Source organism: Erpetoichthys calabaricus, chromosome 18 (assembly GCF_900747795.2).
Source record: "Erpetoichthys calabaricus chromosome 18, fErpCal1.3, whole genome shotgun sequence".
Taxonomy (NCBI): domain Eukaryota; kingdom Metazoa; phylum Chordata; class Cladistia; order Polypteriformes; family Polypteridae; genus Erpetoichthys; species Erpetoichthys calabaricus.
The window spans coordinates 64,958,851-64,982,538 of NC_041411.2; the positions used below are offsets into that span (position 1 = coordinate 64,958,851).

At 40.8% G+C, this 23,688-nt stretch overlaps 1 protein-coding gene across 1 annotated transcript in view; it reads left to right on the plus strand.

Moving 5' to 3' along the window:
• Positions 1–254: 254 nt before the first annotated feature.
• cpne9 (copine family member IX) overlaps positions 255–23,688 on the plus strand; it is a 737,722-nt gene continuing 714,288 nt past the window's right edge. The window contains exon 1 of the mRNA XM_028824197.2: positions 255–593. Coding sequence (XP_028680030.1) covers positions 517–593 — 77 coding nt within the window. The 5' untranslated portion in view covers positions 255–516. The remainder of the gene's footprint in view (positions 594–23,688) is intronic.

Here is a 23,688-nt window from a genome sequence, read left to right on the forward strand (position 1 = left end):
CTACTATAAAAGATCAAGTCATTTTTTCTGTTAAATACTTTAAATAATGCATAAGCAAAACGTCTGTTTTATTTATTTATTTATTTTTGACGCATTTTGTTACATTAATTAAAACTCGTTCTCGGTATGTTTTTCAGACTATGTATGAGGATCTAAAGGAAGGGAAATGAACCAAAACACCTCTTTCGCGTGTATGTTTATTTTCTACAGTCACTGCTGCCACCTGCAGATGGTCTAGAAAGGAAAAGAAAAAGCGAAAGGAGGCGAGAGAGCCGCCGATCGGAGTCAAAGCCCGGTGCCGACTTCACATCTTTCTGGCTGTCATATGGAAGGAAAAAAAACGGAGTTTTGTGCTCTTAAATGAAGTCAAGGAGGCTCCTGTCTGCTGTACCGTGGCGCGTAGTAGCGACTGTTCTGTAAACAGAGGGGTGGCTTCTTTAGAAGGGCATTGCACTTTGTTTGAAAAAGAATACATTTTCAAAGTGTGGGAATATCCTAAAGAATCACAGGCGGAGAATGGCGTCTATAGGGGAATTCGACCCTCTTCACTCTACAGTTCCTGCTACTAAAATTGAGGTCACCGTATCGTGCAGGTAAGTGCCTTGATTATATCTGGGCTTGTGGAAAATATTGGTTCAAGGTTTAAATTGGCAAGTCGGAGAAAGCGAAGAAGTCGTAAACTCTGTGAATGTCGAGGTCCACACGCTTTTGCGAAACTAACGGAAAAACTAAGTTGAGGCATTTAATAGAATATTTCAAGTTTAAAGCCAATTGGATAATCCGCTCATTCAGTCATAAAATACAGGAATACTCAACCTGGCGCTGCACAGGTCATCAGAACAATTAGTACAGGAGTGTATATACACGGTATTTACAAATAAAATTTGTTTTAATGCTTGGTTTTGAAAAAAGGAGGTATGAAGTGGCTGACATTTTTAAGTATTAAAGGAGACGAAAATCTATCTATCTATCTATCTATCTATCTATCTATCTATCTATCTATCTATCTATCTATCTATCTATCTATCTATCTATCTATCTATCTATCTATCTTTCTTTTTCTTTCTTTCTTTCTTTCTTTCTAGTTTCACGATTTTGCACCCTCTCTCAATTTCCCTCAAAAATGCTTGCGTTGCCAAAAGCAGCTTTTCCAGTAGTTACCATTTCAGTAAATTAAATAAAAAGAAAGGAAAGACATGCAGAAAAAAAAAATCAGTAAAAATTTGGTAGACAGTCACTTGTTTAACGCTCACGTTTTAGAAAGGGGAGGGTCAAATTCTATAAGCACGTGCATGTAAATAAGAATGAACGGTACAAAAGCAAAACTCAAAATACTCTGTAAATATGTCTAAGAAGTGCTTGTCGTCGAGGAACATCTCACAATCATGAAATAAGTGCAGAAAAGACATAAATACTTCAGACACAACACGCGTGGAAAATATAAGCTATTCCATCTTACGACTGCAGTGTCTAAACTGTAAAGCAGGTAGAGGCAGTTCGTCACATTTTATTATTATATAAATCAGTGTTACTAAAAATTGAATGTCACGTCATAGTTCATAATTACCGCGCCACATTGTATTAGATGAAGTCGATTCGAAAATTAAACGGAAATCCTAACAGGTTTCTACTTCTGGGCTAGGATATGGCAAGTCCGACCATTTCAGCACCCTGGACAAGAACTGCAGCTTGACGCGCTAACCGTCCGTCCTTTAACAAAACCCGCTTAATGCTCCAAAGCAAGGGTGCCGGGTTATTACATACTGTATAATAATGAAGAGTACATATGAAAGGAATACAAACTATAATGTACAACTGAGTGTGCACATTCACACGTCATACGTTTGTTACTTATTAAGAAAACAAGTTAAACCCCTACATTGTATCGCACATTACGCAACACTGAGAAAGCGACCGCGCGACATTAAACAGGCGGTGCGCACTTGGGAGGGTCTTCAAGTGTTTCCCCACCATTACGGTATATTACGTGTGCGCTTGAGCGTGTAGATATCGCATGTAGTTTCGTCCCTCGTTCCAACTCGATTAGGTATAAGTTTCAATGTAATATTGTATTAGTACAACTGTATTCATTGTACTCAAAAGGAAGGGTAGCCTTAAACATTCCCTGCATGAGTGAGTGTGCTAGCGAGCATGCGCTTTAATGACCGGGCATCTCGTCCAGGGTTAGTTCCTGCCTCGCCTGCTTCTACTTCAGTAGACTGCGACTCCCTCGACCTTGGACTGGATTAAGTGGGCCTGATAATGGATACACGAATGAGGCTGTGATTTCGATGGTATTTTTTAGTTAATGACAAGACGGAGAGTATTAAACCGATAAAACCCATCCCTGAGTTTTCTGATTCAAAAGCAGAGACAGGGCAGGCAAATCCCGTGCGGGAAACACCAGGCGCCAAGGAAGGCTCACTCCTAATTTACTAAGCAGTCCGCACAATATGCAGATGTTCAGGATGTGGGGAAAAAGGGAATAAGATGAACACCTCGCAGACAAAAGGAGAACGAGCGAAACGGACAGTGGCTTTACGGGAAGGCAAATCCGGATTTTGTTATCGCCCCCAGTTACTTTGTGTTGGAAAAATCAGCCTCGTAAATCAGATAGTCGTATATCTAAACTATTTTCAATTACGTTTACATGTGGTTAAGGCTGTGGACTTCAAAACCTAAAGTTATGTGTTCAGATTTCACTATTACTGACAATATGTGTGACCCTGAGTAAGTCACTTCACCTGCCTGGGCTCCAACTGGAAAAAAACGAAGCAAAAGAAATGCATCAGGGTGCATCTCAAAATGTACGTCAGCTTGGATAAGGGCGTCAGGCAAATAAGTAAATGTAAATGTAATAAATATCTGTAATGTCTTTGCACGGTTTTATAAGTGGTCGTTAGGGTTGCCCCAGAATTGCTCTGTCTTTCAAATTTATCAATAATGGAATCTTGTTCAGGAACAACAACAAAAAAAAAAAACTCTCAGAATTTTAAGAATGTTAATTAAGGGGCATCATATTAACATGTTGCACCAAAGAATGGATTCATTTTGCTTATTTTGGTAGTAACATTTCAGAGCCATCTTGATATGATGTCATAGTGCTGTAACTGATGAAAGTTTTATGAGTTACTTCACAATCAGTCTCTTGCAGTGTTGCGGTTCTTCACATTAAGTGTGTTGGGACTTCAGAGATAATACGTTCGAAAAATTACATTAGTTTCTTTGTCAGGTTCTTTGTCATAGTATGGACCTTAAAATAAAGGTGCCAAAGTGGTCCTTCCGAGTGATGCCATAAGGGAAGCAATTTTGGTTCCCAAAACAACCACCCATCCATATGAAGATTCCAGAAAGAAACTTTGTATACTCCGATCCTTAACCACAGAGATTTGTGAAATAGCTGATTTTAAAAGGTCTCATGCTGCGTATGGTTACACAGGCTAAGTTCAGGTTATTTTTGATTTGCTAGTATCCTGCCGACTATACCTTAAAGATTTCTGTTTTACCCAAATATTAGGAAGCTTTTCAAAGCTTAATGTCATATGCAAAGAACCCATCACAGAATCAAAAGGTTCTTTATGATGCAATGAGTCTTACAAAGAACCAGAGAGCCCAGTAAAGTGCCAGTATGGGACTGTTACGTTTAAGAGTAAGATTCTATGAAGCTAGCTGGATGATGATAATAATAACAATAATCATAATAATAATAATAATAATAATGGTTGGCACGGTGGCGCAGTGGTAGTGCTGCCTCGCTGTAAGGAGACCTGGGTTCACTTCCTGGGTCCTCCCTGCATGGAGTTCGCATGTTCTCCCCGTGTCAGGGTTTGTTTCCTGCCTTGCGCCCTGTGTTGGCTGGGATTGGCTCCAGCAGACCTCGTGACCCTGTAGTTAGGATATAGCGGCTTGGATGGATGGATAATAATAATAATAATAATAATAATAATAATAATAATAATAATAATAATCTGCGGTGGGTTGGCACCCTGCCCGGGATTGGCTCCTGCCTTGTGCCCTGTGTTGGCTGGATTGGCTCCAGCAGACCTCGTGACCCTGTAGTTAGGATATAGCGGCTTGGATGGATGGATAATAATAATAATAATAATAATAATAATAATCTGTGGTGGGTTGGCACCCTGCCCGGGATTGGCTCCTGCCTTGTGCCCTGTGTTGGCTGGGATTGGCTCCAGCAGACCTCGTGACCCTGTAGTTAGGATATAGCAGCTTGGATGGATGGATAATAATAATAATAATAATAATAATAATAATAATCTGCGGTGGGTTGGCACCCTGCCCGGGATTGGCTCCTGCCTTGTGCCCTGTGTTGGCTGGGATTGGCTCCAGCAGACCTCGTGACCCTGTAGTTAGGATATAGCGGCTTGGATGGATGGATAATAATAATAATAATAATAATAATAATAATAATAATAATCTGCGGTGGGTTGGCACCCTGCCCGGGATTGGCTCCTGCCTTGTGCCCTGTGTTGGCTGGGATTGGCTCCAGCAGACCTCGTGACCCTGTAGTTAGGATATAGCGGCTTGGATGGATGGATAATAATAATAATAATAATAATAATAATAATAATAATAATAATCTGCGGTGGGTTGGCACCCTGCCCGGGATTGGCTCCTGCCTTGTGCCCTGTGTTGGCTGGGATTGGCTCCAGCAGACCCCCGTGACCCTGTAGTTAGGATATAGCGGGTTGGAAAATGGATGGATGGATGGATAATAATAATAATAATAATAAAGTTTGTATTATTGTTGAAGCAAGTAAAATGTACAACTGATTATTTTATATGTAAAAGAAGCACATGCAAAACACAAACATCTCAAATTAAATGCTGTGACTTGTCAGCTAACACCAGTCACTACGGATCACGCTTCAGCTGACCTTTGTAAAGTGTCATTGTTTGCGTACGTTTCATAAAGGAAGACGTCCTTATTGCTAGGGATTTGTATGTTTTTGTAAAAAAAAAAAATAATGATTAATATCTGAAATTATTTAATGCTGCCAAGTATAGTAGTAAAAAAAAAAGTTTAAATTTAAAAACCAGTGAAAGTTGTTCCATCCATCCATCCATCCATCCAGGTTCGGTTCTTACTCAGCTCAGGGTGTGAGGAGCTGCGGTCTTTTCCAGCAGCATCAGACACAAAGCAGGAACCTTCTCTGGATGAAGTGACTGTCACATCCAATTAATTTTATAAAACATATCTTTACTTGACACACTATGCTAATAATAATAATAATAATAATAATAATAATAATAATATGTTTTATTTATGTAGCGCTTTTCATACACTCAAGGACACTTTACAGTTCAATAAACACATTAACAAGGCAGCAGAAACTACTTACAAGAACATGACTAATACTCATTGAATAGTAATATCTTAGCTAATAGCTTAGCACTTCATGGATACAAGTTGTGTTGGTAGCTTTACAGTTATTTCCTAAAATACTTTCTAAGTTTATTGTTATTATTATTCAGTCAGCCATTCTCCAACCTGCTATATCCTAACACAGGGTCACGGGGGTCTGCCAGAGCCAATCCCAGCCAGCACAGGGCACAAGGCAGGAAAAAACCCTGGGCAGGGAGCCCGCTCACCGCAGGGCACACACACACACACACACACACACACACACCAAGCACACAATAGGGACAATTTAGAATCGCCAATGCACCTAACCTGCATGTGTTTAGACTGTGGGAGGAAACCCACACAGACACGGGGAGAACATGCAAACTCCACGCAGGGGGGACCCGGGAAGCGAACCCAGGACTCCTAACTGCGAGGCAGCAGCGCTACCCACTGCGCCACCGTACCACCTATTATTATTATCGATAACTCTTTTTCATAATGTACTGTAACGTCTCAGACTGTCCTGTGGCTCACCTAGCACATCATAAACATGAAGCGATGCCCCCCAAACCAATCTTACACTCAACGGCAGAAGCTCCAGAGCAGGTCAGCTTCTCCCATTACAGCATTTTTACTGAAGCATTCAGCACTCTCTTGTCTCTCCACATCTCAGGCTGTTTTGTAATTTTAACAGTATTTTCATTTTCGTTTGTTGACGTACCCCACCGCACACACTTTTTGGATTGCTAATAGATGAGGCCCACCCTTGTCAGCATGGTTTCCATTTTTTCCTAACGTTTGGCTGCATTTTGCCAGTTTGTGAGTTGCTTCTCCGCAGTTGGTGCCCAGCACACATAAATTAGGCTCTCATTATTAAAGCTCGAATTGCGCTGCTCTCTGATGCAATGCCACTAATGTTTAAGAAAGCCTGGCATCATCTTTCTCTCCAGGCAAGAAGTATAAGCTGTAAGTTTTTACAGTGCAGTGAGGCCTCATGCCAGCACATCTTTTACTGTTTTGTAACTGAACAATGCATACCTTTGCTTGAATTTAGAAACTTTAATGGTGAATTTGGGCAACAGATACTCTATGCGTACGTATTTAGTTAAACTGTCTAACTTCAAAATTAAGGAATGTTCTAGAGGACGTAACTGTCCATATTTCACTACTGTATAGACTTTGCCAGTTTCAAAAATCTGCAAAGCAAATTCTAACTGTTTTGTGGTAATAATCTCATTTTTAACTCAGAGCGGTGGTCGCTTAGTTCAAAATGTAATGAAAACGTTATTGAAATAAATGCTGGAGACGAGAAGGAAAAAGAACGTGTGAAGCTATTTTGCTAAATACTGCATAAGGAACAGTAAATGGTTCAAAGACCACCCTAACCCTCAATGCTCCATTCTCATCCCAATCCCCCCCAAATTGAAGAATGAGAGCAGAGGTGGAGGAAACAGTGCCAATCACTGGCCCCCCGACTCCAATCCAATCTCGCCGCAGAGATCCATTTTTCAGCGCTTGAGAAAGATGTCGTGTTAATCTGTTCTGCAGATCAGTCAAGGAAGTTTAAATGAAGAAGAGTGGATTTCCACAACCTGAGTGAAAGGCAGAGAATCAAGTGGTCCACGCGAGTGTCACAAAGGGCTGGTCACTGGAACAGAGAAAGGGGCCTGCCTGTTAAAGTAGGACTTCCGACTTCATCTGTAGCAGAGCATCAAAGTACACCCTGAAATCATCTAAGATTTGAACTTATTACGGTGTGCTCTGATGCTAAATGACATTTAAGAAGTCTTATTATATGAACCAGATATTTACACAAGACATCTCTATTATGGGGCCTTCAGATTATATATAGTACGAGACACTCATACAGTAGGTCTGTGATTGAAAAGACCTAAAAATGATCTGCTCCATGATTGGTCCATATTAAAATACATTTGAATATGTTATGCAAATGAACCAATGGATGAAGAGAGCTGTTCTGTTAGATTCCTTCAGTCCTGCCATAGAGAGCTCAACTGCTCACCAATAGTGAAGGAAACGTTCCACCACTTGGTGTTTGATGATCACTTGTGTTCTCTTATTTGATTTATTAATAATAATATTTGTATTGACACCCACTGCACGCCCAACCTACCTGGAAAAGGGGTCTCTCTTTGAACTGCCTTTCCCAAGGTTTCTTCCATTTATTTTCCCCCTACAAGGGTTTTTTTGGGAGTTTTGTCTTCTTAGAGAGTCAAGGCTGGGGGGCTGTCAAAAGGCAAGGCCTGTTAAAGCCCATCGCGGCACTCCTTGTGTGATTTTGGGTTGTATAAAAAATAAATTGTACTGTATTGTATTGTAAATGATACAAAAGACTCCACAAAACAGGTTTGGGGTAGCCACCCCGTATACTTGAAAATTGGTCATGGAAAAAATAAAAGAGTGATAGGACTTTACAGACTTGAGTCCAAGACAGAACTGACTTGCAACAGACATAATGGCTGTTTTTGGGGAAACGACGCCATCGGGACAGGAAGCGGCAGAAGTGTCCCGTAGTTCAGTGGTCCCCAACCTTTTTGACAGCAAGGACCACTTTATTAGAAGCAAATTTTTCCAGGGACCGTTTTTGGGGAGCAGGATTCTGAGGATTCAGGGCAGGTTCGTAGGGCAGTTTTATACACAATTTACATTACATTTCTATTATTATTAAGTTATTAAGCAGTTCGCATATGTTTGCAACCCGAGATTTTTCTTCTTTTTTTGCATATAACAAAGATATATGCATTGCATTTGTCATTCCAACAGATTGCACATCACAAACATTAACACTGTTATCGTTTTTTCGTGTCTGCCGTTTCTATAGGAGGGTGACAATAGCTAAGTTTCCATCCAGTTTTTTGCAACGTTTTGTTATCGACAAACAGAATATACGTAAAAAAAATATGCGAAATTTGCTGTCTCCAGCCTGTTTCCATCCAACTGGCTTTTTATCGATAAAATGGTGTGCGTGATGACGTCATCCCCCCCCCAAAACGAACTGTCGCATAACTTTTGTTGTATCGCGAAAAAAATCTGCCCTTGAGCCGTTTCCATACATAATTTTGTGTATGTCGCAAATTATCTACCTTTTGTTTTCCACGTTACACCCCCTCCACTAAACAAAGAAACAAAGAAATGGAGAGATTATTCAGACAGTTTTTTGAAATTTGCCAGCTTACTGTTATTTCAGTTTCACAAATAATTGGAATTGTACATAATATCCGAAGACGACAGCAGAATGAAGCAGTTGCTTGTCTGATAGCCCTAGAGCTCGAAGAAAGTACCCCAGTGCGACGAAACCCACGGGTATGGGAGAGACGATGGAATAAGACCTTCTGGGAGGAGGTGGTGGAGAGACACTTCACAGAAAATCTCTGGCTGCAACATTTTATAATGACACGGCCGACGTTTGAGATGTTGTGTGGATTCATCAGTCCTGATGTTGCGCCCATCACAGGTTGCCAACGACCACCGGTTCCAACCCAAAAGCGGATTGCCATCGCCCTTTACAAGCTGGCAACCTGCGCCGAGTATAGAGTAGTTGGAGAAACTTTCGGGGTTAGTAAAACTACCGTCCATCGATGTGTATATGCTGTGTGCACCGCTATTAAAGAAAAATTAATGCGCCGTTATATCAGACTTCCGACTGTAGCAGAGGCCAATGAAATTGCATACCGCAATTCCTTGGTGCATCTTGTGCCACAGATTTACGGTGCGCTGGATGGCACGCTTGTGCCTATTCTTCCCCCGACGGAAGGCTACCGCGATTACATTAATCGCAAAGGGTGGCCATCTATTGTTCTCCAGGCCCTTGTTGATGACAGGTGCATGATACGAGACATTTGCGTTGGCACTCCTGGAAGTGCCAGTATGATGCAGCTGTGTTTGCAGCATCGGATCTGTACAGGTGAGCCTACCTTTCAACATCCCTTCACAGTGCGATAACAACTGAATTAACCTGCTTCCCTTAAGGTTTTTAATTAAAACTGAAATTTGAATTAATACAAAATAACGACGTTTAATCAAAAAAAAAAACTCTCTTCATCAGACCATGCGAACCGCTCCGCCATTCTCGTTTTGATTGCACGTGATGAAAATGTGACACATTTATTTGCGTTAAAGCCCTTTTTTGCGACAAAAACTGTTTCCAATGTAGTTTTTGCGACATCTGAAGTATCGATGTGGAATTTATGCGCTAAAGTTAAACGGAAAAATATTATGTCGACATGTACAACATTTTATCGATAATTAGCATTTCCATCAGCTATATCGGTAAAAAAATTGAAGCGCTAAATATTTTTTCGCAAAAACTCCTTGGATGGAAACCTGGCTATTGAGTTAAATTCCAATGGATGTTTTTCAGATAGATAGATAGATAGATAGATAGATAGATAGATAGATAGATAGATAGATAGATAGATAGATAGAGTGGAACCTCGGTTTGCGAGTAACTTGGTTTACAAGTGTTTTGCAAGACGAGCAAAAATTTTTAATAAATTTTCACTTGATAAACGAGCGAGGTCTTGCAGTACGAGTAGTTTGTCTGCTGAGCGTCATGTGATCACAACTGAGCTGATGGTTCTTCTCTCTCTCTCGCTGCGGGATTGTGGGAAATCATCTCCTATTCTCCGTCTGAGTCGGCGTGCCTCACTCATATAGTCAACATCCGTACGAGCATATAGTGTTTACTACAGTATTAGCATTGTGACTGTATGTGCGCGCGCGTGTGTGTGTGTGTGCGTGTGCTCGCGCGCGCTCGTGTGTGCGTGTGCTCGCGCGCGCTCGTGTGTGCGTGTGCTCGCGCGCGCGTGTGTGCTGTGACGTGCGAGTCCCCGTCTTGCACCCTAAAACAAGAAGCTGAGTCTCAGTACTTTAGCAACACCAGCTTTATTCAGCTTGAAACAGCAACAGTGCGGTTATTTATACACAGACACAGTAGTCAGGCAGGGCCCTGCACATTTATAATGTTCCTTGTTCCTTGTATCTCCCATTGACGGCAGGCGCTTATAGCATGTCTGCGATCTTTTCGGATTCGCTTTTACGGCGAACTGCTGCAGCGCTGGGAGACTGTGATTGCTTTGGGACGCTCTTCCGCGTGTCGTCCCGTTGGGTGCAATCCCACAAGAGTTTAGAAACTCACTCACACCAGCCATGATTCTTTTCAAAGGTAAAGTGCAAGTTAATTTGTTTTATGTATTTTACTTTATATTTTGTATTAATCATTTTTATATGAATAGTTTTGGGTTGTGGAACAAATCATCTGAGTTTCCATTATTTCTTATGGGGAAATTCACTTTGATATATGAGTGCTTTGGACTACGAGCACGTTTCCGGAACGAATTATGCTCGCAAACCGAGGTTCCACTGTAATTTATTGATCCCACGGGGAAATTCACAACGATGTTGAAAAACAATAAGCAAAAGGTATCACTGAAAACCACAGAAAACAAAAACAGCAACAAAAAGTAAAACAGTATGAGGAAAGTTCGAAGAAAGAATTTTTTTTTTTACAGTGTTTCTGTTTGGGGATCATTGTGCAAACGTGCACATCTGAGCTAGGTTGACCAGATGGGTTTGGCTATAAAGGGGGACACCGACAGTCAAAAAGGAGGACAAAAATTACCAAATATATTTTCCAACTCCACGGTTACCATATGTGACATATAGTGGTTACAATTTAGTGAGCAACCTAAGAAACTGAAACTTGAATATTATCATTAGATAATAAACATAAACTAAACAATGTCTTTAGAAAAAAAAAAACGTATGTTTACGCCTATGTTATGTCATACTTCTCAGATGATCCAACTTTCCGCAAGAGGTCATTGTTTCCAGCAACGTAGGTGTAGAATTCTTGACACAATGTGTTCTTGAAGTCGTACTCTGTCAGAATTATTCCCCGGACTGACTGGATTGAGAGCCTGTTTCTCTCCTTTGTCCACTGAGAGGTGATGAGCGAGAACGCTTGTTCGACGTTGGCGTTGTGCCTTGGTATAGCGAAGAAAAACGCGCACACTTTAAGCTGCTCATTCTTGGTATATATCATATGTAATTAGTCAAAAATGGTCAACTCTGTTCGTGATTCTGTGAAAGGAAGACATCTTAACGAATTTTTGGAATGCCTGGAGGACGGTTCTATTCAATAAGGGCACGCACAAAAAGGCGAGCTTCAAAAGGGCGACCTCAATTGGGCGTGGCGAATAAAGGCAAACGCAACTATGTGCAATGCCACATAGATATTTTATTATTATCTATCTATTATTATCTACGAACGCCATTATTCGCCGCACTCAATTGAGGTGGCCCTTTTGAAGCTCGCCTTTATTTACGTGCGCCTTTATTCGCCGCGCCCAATTGAGGTCACCCTTTTGAAGGATACCGAGGAAACCATGTTAAAAAAGAGGACATGTCCTCCTTTTGGAGAACATCTGGTCACCCAAATTCTGAGCTGCTGACCACAGGTCTAACTGCTCTGCGGATGATTCATTCAAGCATTTCAAAGTCACTTCGTTATAATGAAAGTATCTGCCGAATGTACTTCGTAGTAACGAGATTTCTATAGACTCGTGTCATATGAGGAAACTGTCCGGACCATCAAAATACTTTGTTGTGATCCTCTCTCACCTCAGTCTCTCTGCGCCGCTGCAAAGCCCCGTCCCGCCACGCGTTCTGAAAAGTCTGAGTGATTCTCCATTGCCGGCAGTTCTCTCGCGGCCCGGCTGTCAGACCAGGGGTTGGGGACCCCTGCCATAGTTGGTCTGCAGAGGAAAAAGAGAAAGGATCAGTGCACTCTGCCACCCCGTGGTCCGGCATGGAATTACCCTCATTCAAGCCCTTTAGGTTCCCCCACCCCCCGACACGTAAGGACATCCATTCTGAATTTCACTTCTTTATGTACTGAAAATGTTCCCTAACGTCACACAAACCTGACATGGCTTATGTTTCAACATGCGTGTTTTCCACGTGCGTGCATGAATTCAGGTGGCTGCACCCCATATGATCTTTAAAGCACCCACAAAACCTACTGGTGGTCCCAGAGTGCAGGATGGTGTATGCATATCATGGTTCTGGCGCTTCAGAACAGGTCCTCCACCTGTCTGGACCTGTGGGAGACCATCTAGGAAAAGCTTTTCTTATGGGGGCGCTAACACTGTGGTCTACATGTGTGGATCTCAATGCCCCGGTGCACTGACGGCCACACTGGAGAAGGTTTGACCCGGTGGGTAGGACCAAACACATGACAGCTCTGACATTAATGACAGAGTTAAACATTTAACTCGACTCATGTGAGGGGTAATTGGGGACTCTGTGCTTTAAAAATGTCTGATATCATTTGGATGAGATTTAAAACTGAGGTGCTGATTCTCTCTGGTCGCCTGGGCAGTTTTGAGAAAGAGTGGGGTGTTTCTCAAAGTCCCGGGGTCATTTTGGCCCCCTAATTATCCCCTGCGTCTAACTTGCTATCTGTCTCTCTTGCCCCTTCACTGCTTAACGGCTAATGTGTGGTGAGCAGACTGGCGCAACAATGGCTGCCATGCCCAGATGGATGCTACACACTGGTGGTAGTTGAAGTGGCTCCCCACTGTCTAAGTAAAGCTCTTTGAGCAGTTAGAAAAGCGCTCTTATAAATACAATTAATTATTCATTTTTATGTTGTAGCTGCACAAATGTCCAAGCCAGGGTGGGCTATTCCCTTCATTGCTGGCATCACTTTTGGCCCAGTGATCTTCATTAGGATGAAGCCAACTCCATAGATGTGTCCTGCGTGTTAACGTTCAGGGTGTTTGCATTCACACAAGCCAACCAGCTAATTTACCTTTGAGCCCCTTATCTCCCACCCCGATACATTTGCTAATGTCTGCAGCTCCTACTATTCTCCTTTCATCCTTTTCCTCTATGCAGTACTTTAGATAATGGCCTTCACCTTTAGAAGGTTACAGTCTCCTTGCGCACAAATGTACCAAGATCTTTGCTGATGTATTGTTCACAAGATAACAAGCAGGGGCATCATGTGTTTATTATCATGGGGCCAGGGCACCAATAAAGTGGTAAAGGGCAGAGCTCAGTCCTGTGTTAAACTTCTGGAAGACAGAGACCCATCCCAGTGAAGACACGCTAATGCTAATGAAGTCTGGACTGATAACAGGCCCAGGATTTCTCTTGGTTCGGCTCATTTATGTTCTGTACTAGTTGTGCTACTCCTGTAAGATAAGTTGAAATCTAAGTAATGAACATAGACCTCAGTGTCGCACCCTTTATTATATGCCACTTGTTATGGGATTCGTAAAAGCCATGTTAATGTTTGTGGGCACCTTCTGTTGGAATGACAAATGCAATGTTTTTTATTACTAAAAATGTTTGTGATCTCTTGGAATGACAGAGTGACAGCAACCGGAGAGACCCCCAAAACAGACACACAGGCACTTACAGTTGTGCTTGAAAGTTTGTGAACCCTTTAGAATTTTCTATATTTCTGCATAAATATGACCTAAAACATCATCAGATTTTCACTCAAGTCCTAAAAGTAGATAAAGAGAAACCAGTTAAACAAATGAGACAAAAGTATTATACTTGGTCATTTATTTATTAAGGAAGATTATCGAATATTACATATTTGTGAGTGGCAAAAGTATGTGAACCTCTAGGATTAGCAGTTAGTTTGAAGGTGAAATTCGAGTCCGGTGTTTTCAATCAATGGGGTGACAATCAGGTGTGAGTGGGCACCCTGTGGTATTTAAAGAACAGGGATCTATCAAAGTCTGCTCTTCACAACACATGTTTGTGGAAGTGTATCATGGCACGAACAAAGGAGATTTCTGAGGACCTCACAAAAAGAGTTGTTGATGCTCATCAGGCTGGAAAAGGTTACAAAACCATCTCTAAAGAGTTTGGACTCCACCAATCCACAGTCAGACAGATTGTGTACAAATGGAGGAAATTCAAGACCACTGTTACCCTCCCCAGGAGTGGTCGACCAACAAAGATCACTCCAAGAGCAGGGCGTGTAATAGTCGGCGAGGTCACAAAGGACCCCAGGGTAACTTCTAAGCAACTGAAGGCCTCCCTCACATTGGCTAATGTTCATGTTCATGAGTCCACCATCAGGAGAACACTGAACAACAATGGTGTGCATGGCAGGGTTGCAAGGAGAAAGCCACTGCTCTCCAAAAAAAAAACATTGCTGCTCGTCTGCAGTTTGCTAAAGATCACTTGGACAAACCTGAAGGCTATTGGAAGAATGTTTTGTGGACGGATGAGACCAAAATAGAACTTTTTGGTTTAAATGAAAAGCGTTATGTTTGGAGAAAGGAAAACACTGTATTCCAGCATAAGAACCTTATCCCATCTGTGAAACGTGGTGGTGGTAGTATCATAGTTTGGGCCTGTTTTGCTGCATCTGGGCCAGGATGGCTTGCCTTCATTGATGGAACAATGAATTCTGAATTATATCAGAGAATTCTAAAGGAAAATGTCAGGACATCTGTCCATGAACTGAATCTCAAAAGAAGGTGGGTCATGCAGCAAGACAACGACCCTAAGCACACAAGCCGTTCTACCAAAGAATGGTTAAAGAAGAATAAAGTTAATGTTTTGGAATGGCCAAGTCAAAGTCCTGACCTTAATCCAATCGAAATGTTGTGGAAGGACCTGAAGTGAGCAGTTAATGTGAGGAAACCCACCAACATCCCAGAGCTGAAGCTGTTCTGTACGGAGGAATGGGCTAAAATTCCTCCAAGCCGGTGTGCAGGACTGATCAACAGTTACCAGAAATGTTTAGTTGCAGTTATTGATGCAAAGGGGGGTCACACCAGATACTGAAAGCAAAAGTTCACATACTTTTGCCACTCACAAATATGTAATATTCAATCATTTTCCTTAATAAATAAATGACCAAGTATAATTTTTTTGTCTCATTTGTTTAACTGGTTTCTCTTTATCTACTTTTAGGACTTGAGTGAAAATCTAATGATGTTTTAGGTCATATTTATGCAGAAATATAGAAAATTCTAAAGGGTTCACAAACTTTTAAGCACAACTGTATCCTTTTATTAAGGAGGATTACTTGTTTAAATTACTTTTTTGTTTAATTTCAAGTATTTTCTATATCTCTTTATTATTTTAAAAAAGTTTTCCGCCGTGTCCACGTTATTGAGCCCTGACCGCTCCCCTCCAGACCACTTGCCCAATCGTTACTCCTACTGCACACATCCTCTCTCCGCACCTCTCCGCCACACTCGCAGTGCTAACTCGCCCTTCAACGCAATTGGTTATAATTGCAAGGCAGAATTATCTATTCAAGAACGTTGAATTTTAGATCACGATACATAAAGAGTGGCAAGAGCTGATAATGAATTTTGAAAAAAGAAAATGAACAAAAAAAAAGAGCTGCATATAATAAAAATTGAGAACAAAGAGAACTGTCCAATAAACGAAAAAGAGAAAAATATCCCAAACAATATGTGAGCAGAAATACAAAAGAGCAACCTTTATAGAATGTAAGTAACAGGATAAAGAAATTCACAGTATTGTTTTTGACGAGGCGTTAATGTAATTTAACTTTTTATTACATTTTACTTTATTACTTCTACTTTTTTACTTTTACTTTTTACTACGTCTTATTATTCATTGGTGTTTAAAATAGGCAGCTGTAGTGAAAAACTCAAGTAATGGATTTTCTATCTATGATAACTAAGCACCAAACCATCTTCCTCCTGCGCTCCGCATACTTTTCTGTATACCATCTCTTTAAATACAATCACTTTCTCTAACAGAGGCAATTTATGTGGCTCAGTTGTGAGGTAGTGTGCCCATCCCAGGGGTTACCAAGCAAAGCGAGCAGGGGGCGTAGCTCCCTAGTGTTTATTATATTTATTTATTTAGATAGATAGATAGATAGATACTTTATTAATCCCCAAGGGGAAATTCACAATTTACTATTTACTATTGGGCTCCGCCCCCTTCTTGCTTCACTTGCCCACCCCCAGGTTTGGTTTACCGAATATACAATTTAAAGAGATTGTTATTTTCATGGGAATTGTTACATATGTATTATTTTCACTTTTACTTTAAAACTTCAGTAAAAACAATATTTGGAATGAACTTTTCTTCAAGATCGCATTGAATTTTGATTCCGTGTTTGGACTTACATCGTGACAACACAACGTATAACTACCTGTAAGTGAATATCGTTTCATTCTCTCTAATAAATTACCCGACTTTTTCAAATTGTCCATGCTCCGTCTTCTTCACTTAGTCGTTGACGTGTGTTTTGTCTAACAAGGTGCAAAACAATGGTTACCGTAAAATCCTGCCGGACTACGCCAATTGTTTTGTCTTGATAGAGTAATATATATTGCTCTACTTTCCCCAATTGTATTATTAATATGTAGCCTTAGAATGCCTAATCTCACAGACTTACCACTGTTAATAAGGTATTATTGTATATAACTTATCCCCACCTTCCCTTCTGTATTTATAACCTCAGGCAATTAGATGTAGTAAAAAGACAAGCAGAAGTTAAGTTACAGTTTAAATAATGTATTATTGATAATATTCATAAATAATAACAAAATACAAAGTACATTTGAACATTGGCAACCATACAACCTGAATAAATGGTGATATGTAGTTCAGGTGGCACATAGACTTCTAGTTACTTAAATGTCTCTAGTTAAGGCATCATTGGTGCTTAGCTTTCAGCTACATGTCTGTTCAAAATGGCTGCTGAGCTGTGCTCTTCATTGTCTTGTCTTCATCATCAGGTTAGCAAGAGAGATGCTTCTTTCAGATGTTGGTTAGTAAGAGAGAGAGTGTGAGGTTAAACACATACACTTATAGATGTTCTGTCCAACCCCTAGAGGAAATAGGACATCATGGTACTTAACGGCCTCTGAGACAAGCCAATTCTAAACAGCCAATGGGGGAAATAGAACATCTTAACACCTGCCCCCAAACCATATGTTAAAGTACACCTTAGCCCATTTGCAGGGGTAGAAATGACTTTAGCAAGGAAACACTTGCCAAACTGGTTTAAAACACGCATCCCCCAAATCCTGTCGTAAAATTCAAACAGACCCATTCCTAAGGGGGGTTAACACTAAATTACATTGCTTTGTCTAAATCACAAATAAAGATATACAGTACAAAATATTCATCAAGTTATATGTAAAATCTCACATCACAACAACGTGTCATCTAGAACATATAAAATTATTGTCCTGATAAAATTTATAAGAGCTGAGAGCGCAGGTAGTGTGTCTGCCAAAAGCATTCACTCGACTGAGAGGTTACAATCTTCACAGGTGTCGAACTCCGGTCCTGGAGGGCCGCAGTGGCTGCAGGTTTTCATTCTATCCTTCTTCTTCATTTGTGACATGTTTTTGCTGCTAATTAACTTCTTTTGCCTTAGTTTTAATTAACTTGACTCAGACCCCTTAGTTGTCTCTTTTTCCTTAATTAGCAGCCAAACAATAATGAGACACAAAACAAGCCGCCACATGACCAGCTCACCTGTGCTCAGCACATAACATCTGAAAATAATGAAAGGCGAAGGTCTCAATAAGGTTGATCTCTCAGGTCACCAAAACATTTTGATGATGTTCTTAAAAAAAAAAACAGAAAATCAACAGTTTTAGAAACGTCTGCCGTGGCAGAATGAGAGCAGCAGCAAGCTGTGGAATTAAATAACAAGTTTTATTAACAGCAAGAATCAGCTTTTCATTAAGAGACTGGTTGGAGTTTGAAATCCCAATTTAGCTGGTCATCTGTCGGCTTGTTTCACATCTCATTTCTGTTTGTCTCTCAATTAATGAAGAAAGGAATAAATTCAGAGGACTGAATCCTTAAAAACAGGGTTATTAAAATGAAGGGAAAATGAATTAATTAGCAATGAAAACTGGTCAGTGATAAGGAAAAGGGTTGGAATGAAAACCTGCAGTCATTGCGGCCCTCCAGGCCTGGAGTTCGACACCCCTGGAGATGACCGTGGTCTTGTTTGAAAATGGTTGTAAGTATGGTGCGAATCTCATGTTAAAAGTCTCCTTCTCACGAGACTTCATTCCAAAAAGTCTCTCAAAAAGTCACGTCTCGTCCCATGATTTTTTTATTATAATAGAGATGTAATGTTTATAATTTTTCATTTTTGTATGTCTGGTCACATGTTGTGCTTTGTGGGTGGTTCCCCAAGGGGCAGGGCCACCCTTCTGTCTTCATATTTGAGCCCTCTAAAGACTGAGGAGACCCCCTGGTCTAATATGGTTCATTGTCTTCTACATTTGGTGGTGGTGAGTTCTCTTGTGTTTTGTGTTTACTTTGTTTTTATAATTACTGAATTTTGAACATTTCTACTGTTTTTTTTTTTGACCACTCTGTTTGGATTCTGCATTGGGATTTTGCTTGCTTCTCGCATTGACTTTACCTTTTTGCACTCTTTGTAGCAATTTGTTGTCTCAAAACTTTTAGAAAATAATGTTTTAGATATATGAAGATCTGCTTCCTAAATTCAGCCAAAGGTTAACAGTTATCCTTTCTCTGTCTGGGGCATTTGCTACAGTATTTTGGACTTATTAGTTGCTGTGGCCAGTTTTCCCTGAAGCCAACAGGCCTAACCCTGAGAACAGGCCACATTAAGTGAGCCTCTGTTGGGTTACACCAGTCAAAAGACTGGCCTGCTCCCCAGCCAGTATGGAGGCCACTGTGGATTTCAAGTGGGAAGAACACTTACATCATAGCAGGTTTATGTCCAGGAGTCACTGAATCTGTAGGCTTCAGTTCTTTACACCAGATCTGGTAACTTTTTTGTGAATTGTTTATTAAGCTTCAACATTTTAATAATTAAAAAAAAATGACCCTGCAACACAGTTGTGCTAACTTCAATGTGTACTGTTACGCAAGTATATTCATTTTCTAGAAAGTGTAAAACAAAAGCACAGACAAGAATAAAGGATTGGAGTTTTCCAGCCCCGTATACTGCAAGTTCAAGTTCAAGGTTTTCAGTGTTCACTTTAACAGTTACAACAGACAAAATGGTATGCATAGGGGAACAATTTATGGGGTGGGACTGGAAACAGGCAGACAGAATGCTGGGAAGGAACCGTGGTGGTGGATGGGATTCATGATGTCATCAGAAGGGGACCAGAGGGAAGGAAGGAACTCGGAAGTGGCTGCGTGTTGTTTAGGGAGTCCGGGTGAATTCAAGTGCTTCGTTATTTCTGTGGAAATAAGAAAAGAGAGGTTAGTACCCCCGCCTTTATCCCCTGGCACGATAGGCTACGTTGCTAGTTGGGTCTTTAAGTGGCTCCCTATGCTTAATCTAAACTCTTAGAGGTCCACGTTTCAAGAGGTGCAATCTGAGAGAATGTTTACACACTCTCAGATTCATCCACATTGGGAAATCTAGTGTAACCAATCAAATTATCAGGCATGTTTTTGGAAGCTAGAGGACCAGTTAGGAGGATGTGCAAACTTGAGCTAGTGACCAGAGCAGAATTTGGATCCAGGACTGTACTATTAAGAGGGAGCACCATTAGCAGCTGCACCGACATTCCATAACCCCCTTGTATTATCCCTTATTTTATAAAGTGCACAATAACAGAATTAAGGAGTGAGGCTGCTGTGTGGAACAGTTAAGTGATATCAACACACCACACTGAAGAAGAGTGCTGCAGTGATCCAGGGCATTCATTCAGGCTTAAGATGATCTGCTCGGTTTTCTGCTTTTTGTAAACCTGGTGAAAACCTGTTACAATGCAGCTTCACAGTAAGGAAAACCTGGGTTTACATCATGGGTCCCCCATTCATTAAGTTTGTATGTTCTACCCATGTCCGCGTGGGTTTCCTCTGGGTGCTCCGCTTTCTCCACATGGTCCAGAGACATGGAGGTGAGGAGAATTGGCGATGCTAAATAGGCCCTTGCTTGTGGTTCTTGTGTGAACATGTGTGTGGGTTTACCCTGTCCTGTCCAAGGTTTGTTCCTGCCTTCTGCCCTAAGCTAGCTGGGATAGGCTTCAGCAGACTCCCATGACCCTGTTCAGGACTAAGCAGGTTAGAAAATGGCTGCCTGTTACAATGCACATACAGATACAGGGCCTCAGAAAGTATCCTGACCCCTTCACTTTCTGCACACTTTATTGTACCGTAGATGAAATTTTAAATGGATAAATTAGGAGATTTTACCCATCAATCTACACTCAATAACCCATAATGACAAAGTGAAAACATGGTGTAAGAAAGATTTGCAAATTTATTAAAAATCAAAAACTGAAATCTCTCTGTAAGTATTCAGACCCTTTGCTATGGCTTTTCAAATCGTGCTATTTGATTGGATTCTCCTTGAGAAGTGTCCGGATCTTGATTGCAGTCCACCTGTGACAAACTGAATCAATTGGACACCGTTTAGGAAGGCACACACTTGTGTATTGAAGATCCCACAATTCACACTGCATGTAATGACAAAAACCAGGCCATGAAGTCCAAGGATCTCTCCGTAGACCTTCACAATCAAATTGTGGTGAGGTACAGATCAGGGCATGGGGATAAAACCATTTCTAAAGTTTGAGTGTCCCCAGGATAACAGTGGTGTTAATAATCGTGAATTGGATTCTCTTGTGTGTTGGCTGTCAGGCCAAACTGAGTAATTGGGTGAGAAAGGCTTTGGTTAGACAAGTGACTAAGAACCCAATGGTCCCTCTAAGAGAGTTTCAATCCTCTATCCACTGCTGTGATGGGTGAAGGACGGCTATCTTAGCAGCACTCCATCAATCAGGTGTATATGACAGGCCACTTGGTGTTTGCCAAACAGAATTTAAATGACTGTAAGTGCATGAGGAAAAAGAGTGTGGACACAATCCGAGGAGACAAAAATTGAACTCTTTGGGCAGAACTCCAAGCTCTATGTCTGGAGAAGACCAGGCACTGCTCATCACCTGCCTAATACAAACTATATGGTGAAGCATGATGGTGTCAGCATCACACTATGGGGTGTTTCTCAGTGACAGGGGCAGAGAGACTGGTTAGAGTTTAAGGAAGGAGGAAGACTGCCAAATAAAGAGAGGTCCCTGAAGAAAACCTGCTCCATTGTACACATAACCTCAGACTGGTTCACCTTCCAGCATGACAATGACAATGAAGCATACAGCCAAGATAACACTGAATGGGCTTTGGGACAAGTCTCCGACTGTTCCTGATTGACCCAAAACCCAGACTTAAACTTCGTAGAACATCTGTGGAGATACCAAAAGATGGTAGTTCACAGATGTTTCCCCTCCAATCTAATGGAGCTTGAGAGGATCTGCCAGGAAGATTGGGATAAACTGCTCAAATCCAGGTGTGCAAAGCTTGTACAGACTCAAAGCTGGAATTACTGCCAAAGGGGCTTCTACAAACTACTGCATTAAGAGTCTGAATTCTCATCTCAATGAAAGATTTCAGGTTATTGAGCGTAGGTGACGCACAAAAATGGCAAATGTATCCATTTAAAATGAAATCTACAGCACAATAAAGTTTGCAGAAAGTGAAAGGGTCTGAATACTTTCTGGATCCACTGTGCTTTATATACACATATGATGGCTCAAAAATCTTCAAACATCATGTTTTATATATTTTTGAAATCTGTCAAATGTCTCTAAGCAATACCAACATTATGTGCTTTCATGCAGGTACTGATTGATAAATAAAAGGGTCTCTGAACATGCCAGCAGACCCCGCACATTAAGCAACTTCAGGAATAATCATATGTTCCTGTGTATCAGCAGCGCGGCCCCTGCTTGACATGTCATTCGGGGGCCATGATTGATCTGAGTGTAGGTATTCATTAATCACTTGCTACTGCATAGAAATTGTTCCTGTTTTTACCGTTTGATGGCTTTCTTGTCATTTTTAATCAATGTTCTCACTGAGAGACGTATGAGACATGGCATTGGATTCTGTTCTAACCCATCACACAAGCAATTAGCAGGCTGCGTCAAGAAGGAAATATAAGTAATTTTGAATGGGGGGGGGGGGGGGCATTTTCACTTCATTGGCATAATAAATAAATAAAGAACAGAAAAAGTCCATTTAACATAAAGCATTTTGTTTGGCTAGCTTCACTGGTAATATTAGATTCTGTCCCTCACTTGCACAGTTTCCGTATTGTTTTCTATTATTTCCCTGTAAGTTGCCTTCAGGTGACAGCTGATGACAGGTACACAGCAGGGTGAGTTTTGCTACATTGCTGCCGTGCTGCATGGAGAAAAGGCAGATGCCAAGTTCCTCCGGATCTTAAAGCACTAAAAGCTGTGGTTCTTGCTGCCCTTGGGGGATTTTTGTAATCGGTTTAATCAAACTTACATTGGCTCCCAAAAAAAAAAAAAAATTACAGAATTCAAGGAAAGACTTGCATTCCGTTGGCGACCTTCACACAACTTGTCAGCTTCAGCTGTCAAGCCCGATTTTCAAACATTCCTTTAAACTGGCTGGTGAGCTGCATCCGCAGAGCTTTAATTTGTACATTTTAGTCAAGGTCTTTTGAGTTTACCGGACAAACTGCAGGGCTTGCAGGTTCAAAGGATGTGAGTTTGACATGAGCGTCTTGGGGATTGTAGCTTTGGTTCGGAAGCACAAGCAGTGAGCAGCGCACCACTCATCAGCCTTAATCTGCCGAGATAAATTGCCATACGAGTATTCTGCACACGGGTTAACAAAAAAGACTTTTTTTATAGAGCATAACTTTAGACCGCAGGGCTTTGATCACAATCTCAAATCCATGGTCTTCATTTTGAGGTTCTGTTTCAAGTGTTTGATCCATGAATCAAGATATAATCCTTTTATCTTTGGCAATTCTGCCACTCCATTCTCTAGTCCTGTTTTGTATCAGTGGCTGTTGTCCATCGTGTAAAAGGATTAGTTTGTTGGTTGAGTGGTGAAATATGCAGAAGATCAATGAAGACAGGGAAAAGTCATTTTTTATTAGATAGATAGATAGATAGACGTGAAATGTGCTATATGAGATAGATAGACGTGAAATGTGCTATATGAAATAGATAGATAGATAGATAGATAGATAGATAGATAGATAGATAGATAGATAGATAGATAGATAGATAGATAGATAGATAGATGAACGTGAAATGTGCTATATTAGATAGATAGATAGATAGATAGATAGATAGATAGATAGATAGACGTGAAATGTGCTATATGAAATAGATAGATAGATAGATAGATAGATAGATAGATAGATAGATAGATAGATAGATAGATAGATAGATAGATAGATAGACGTGAAATGTGCTATATGAAATAGATAGATAGATAGATAGATAGATAGA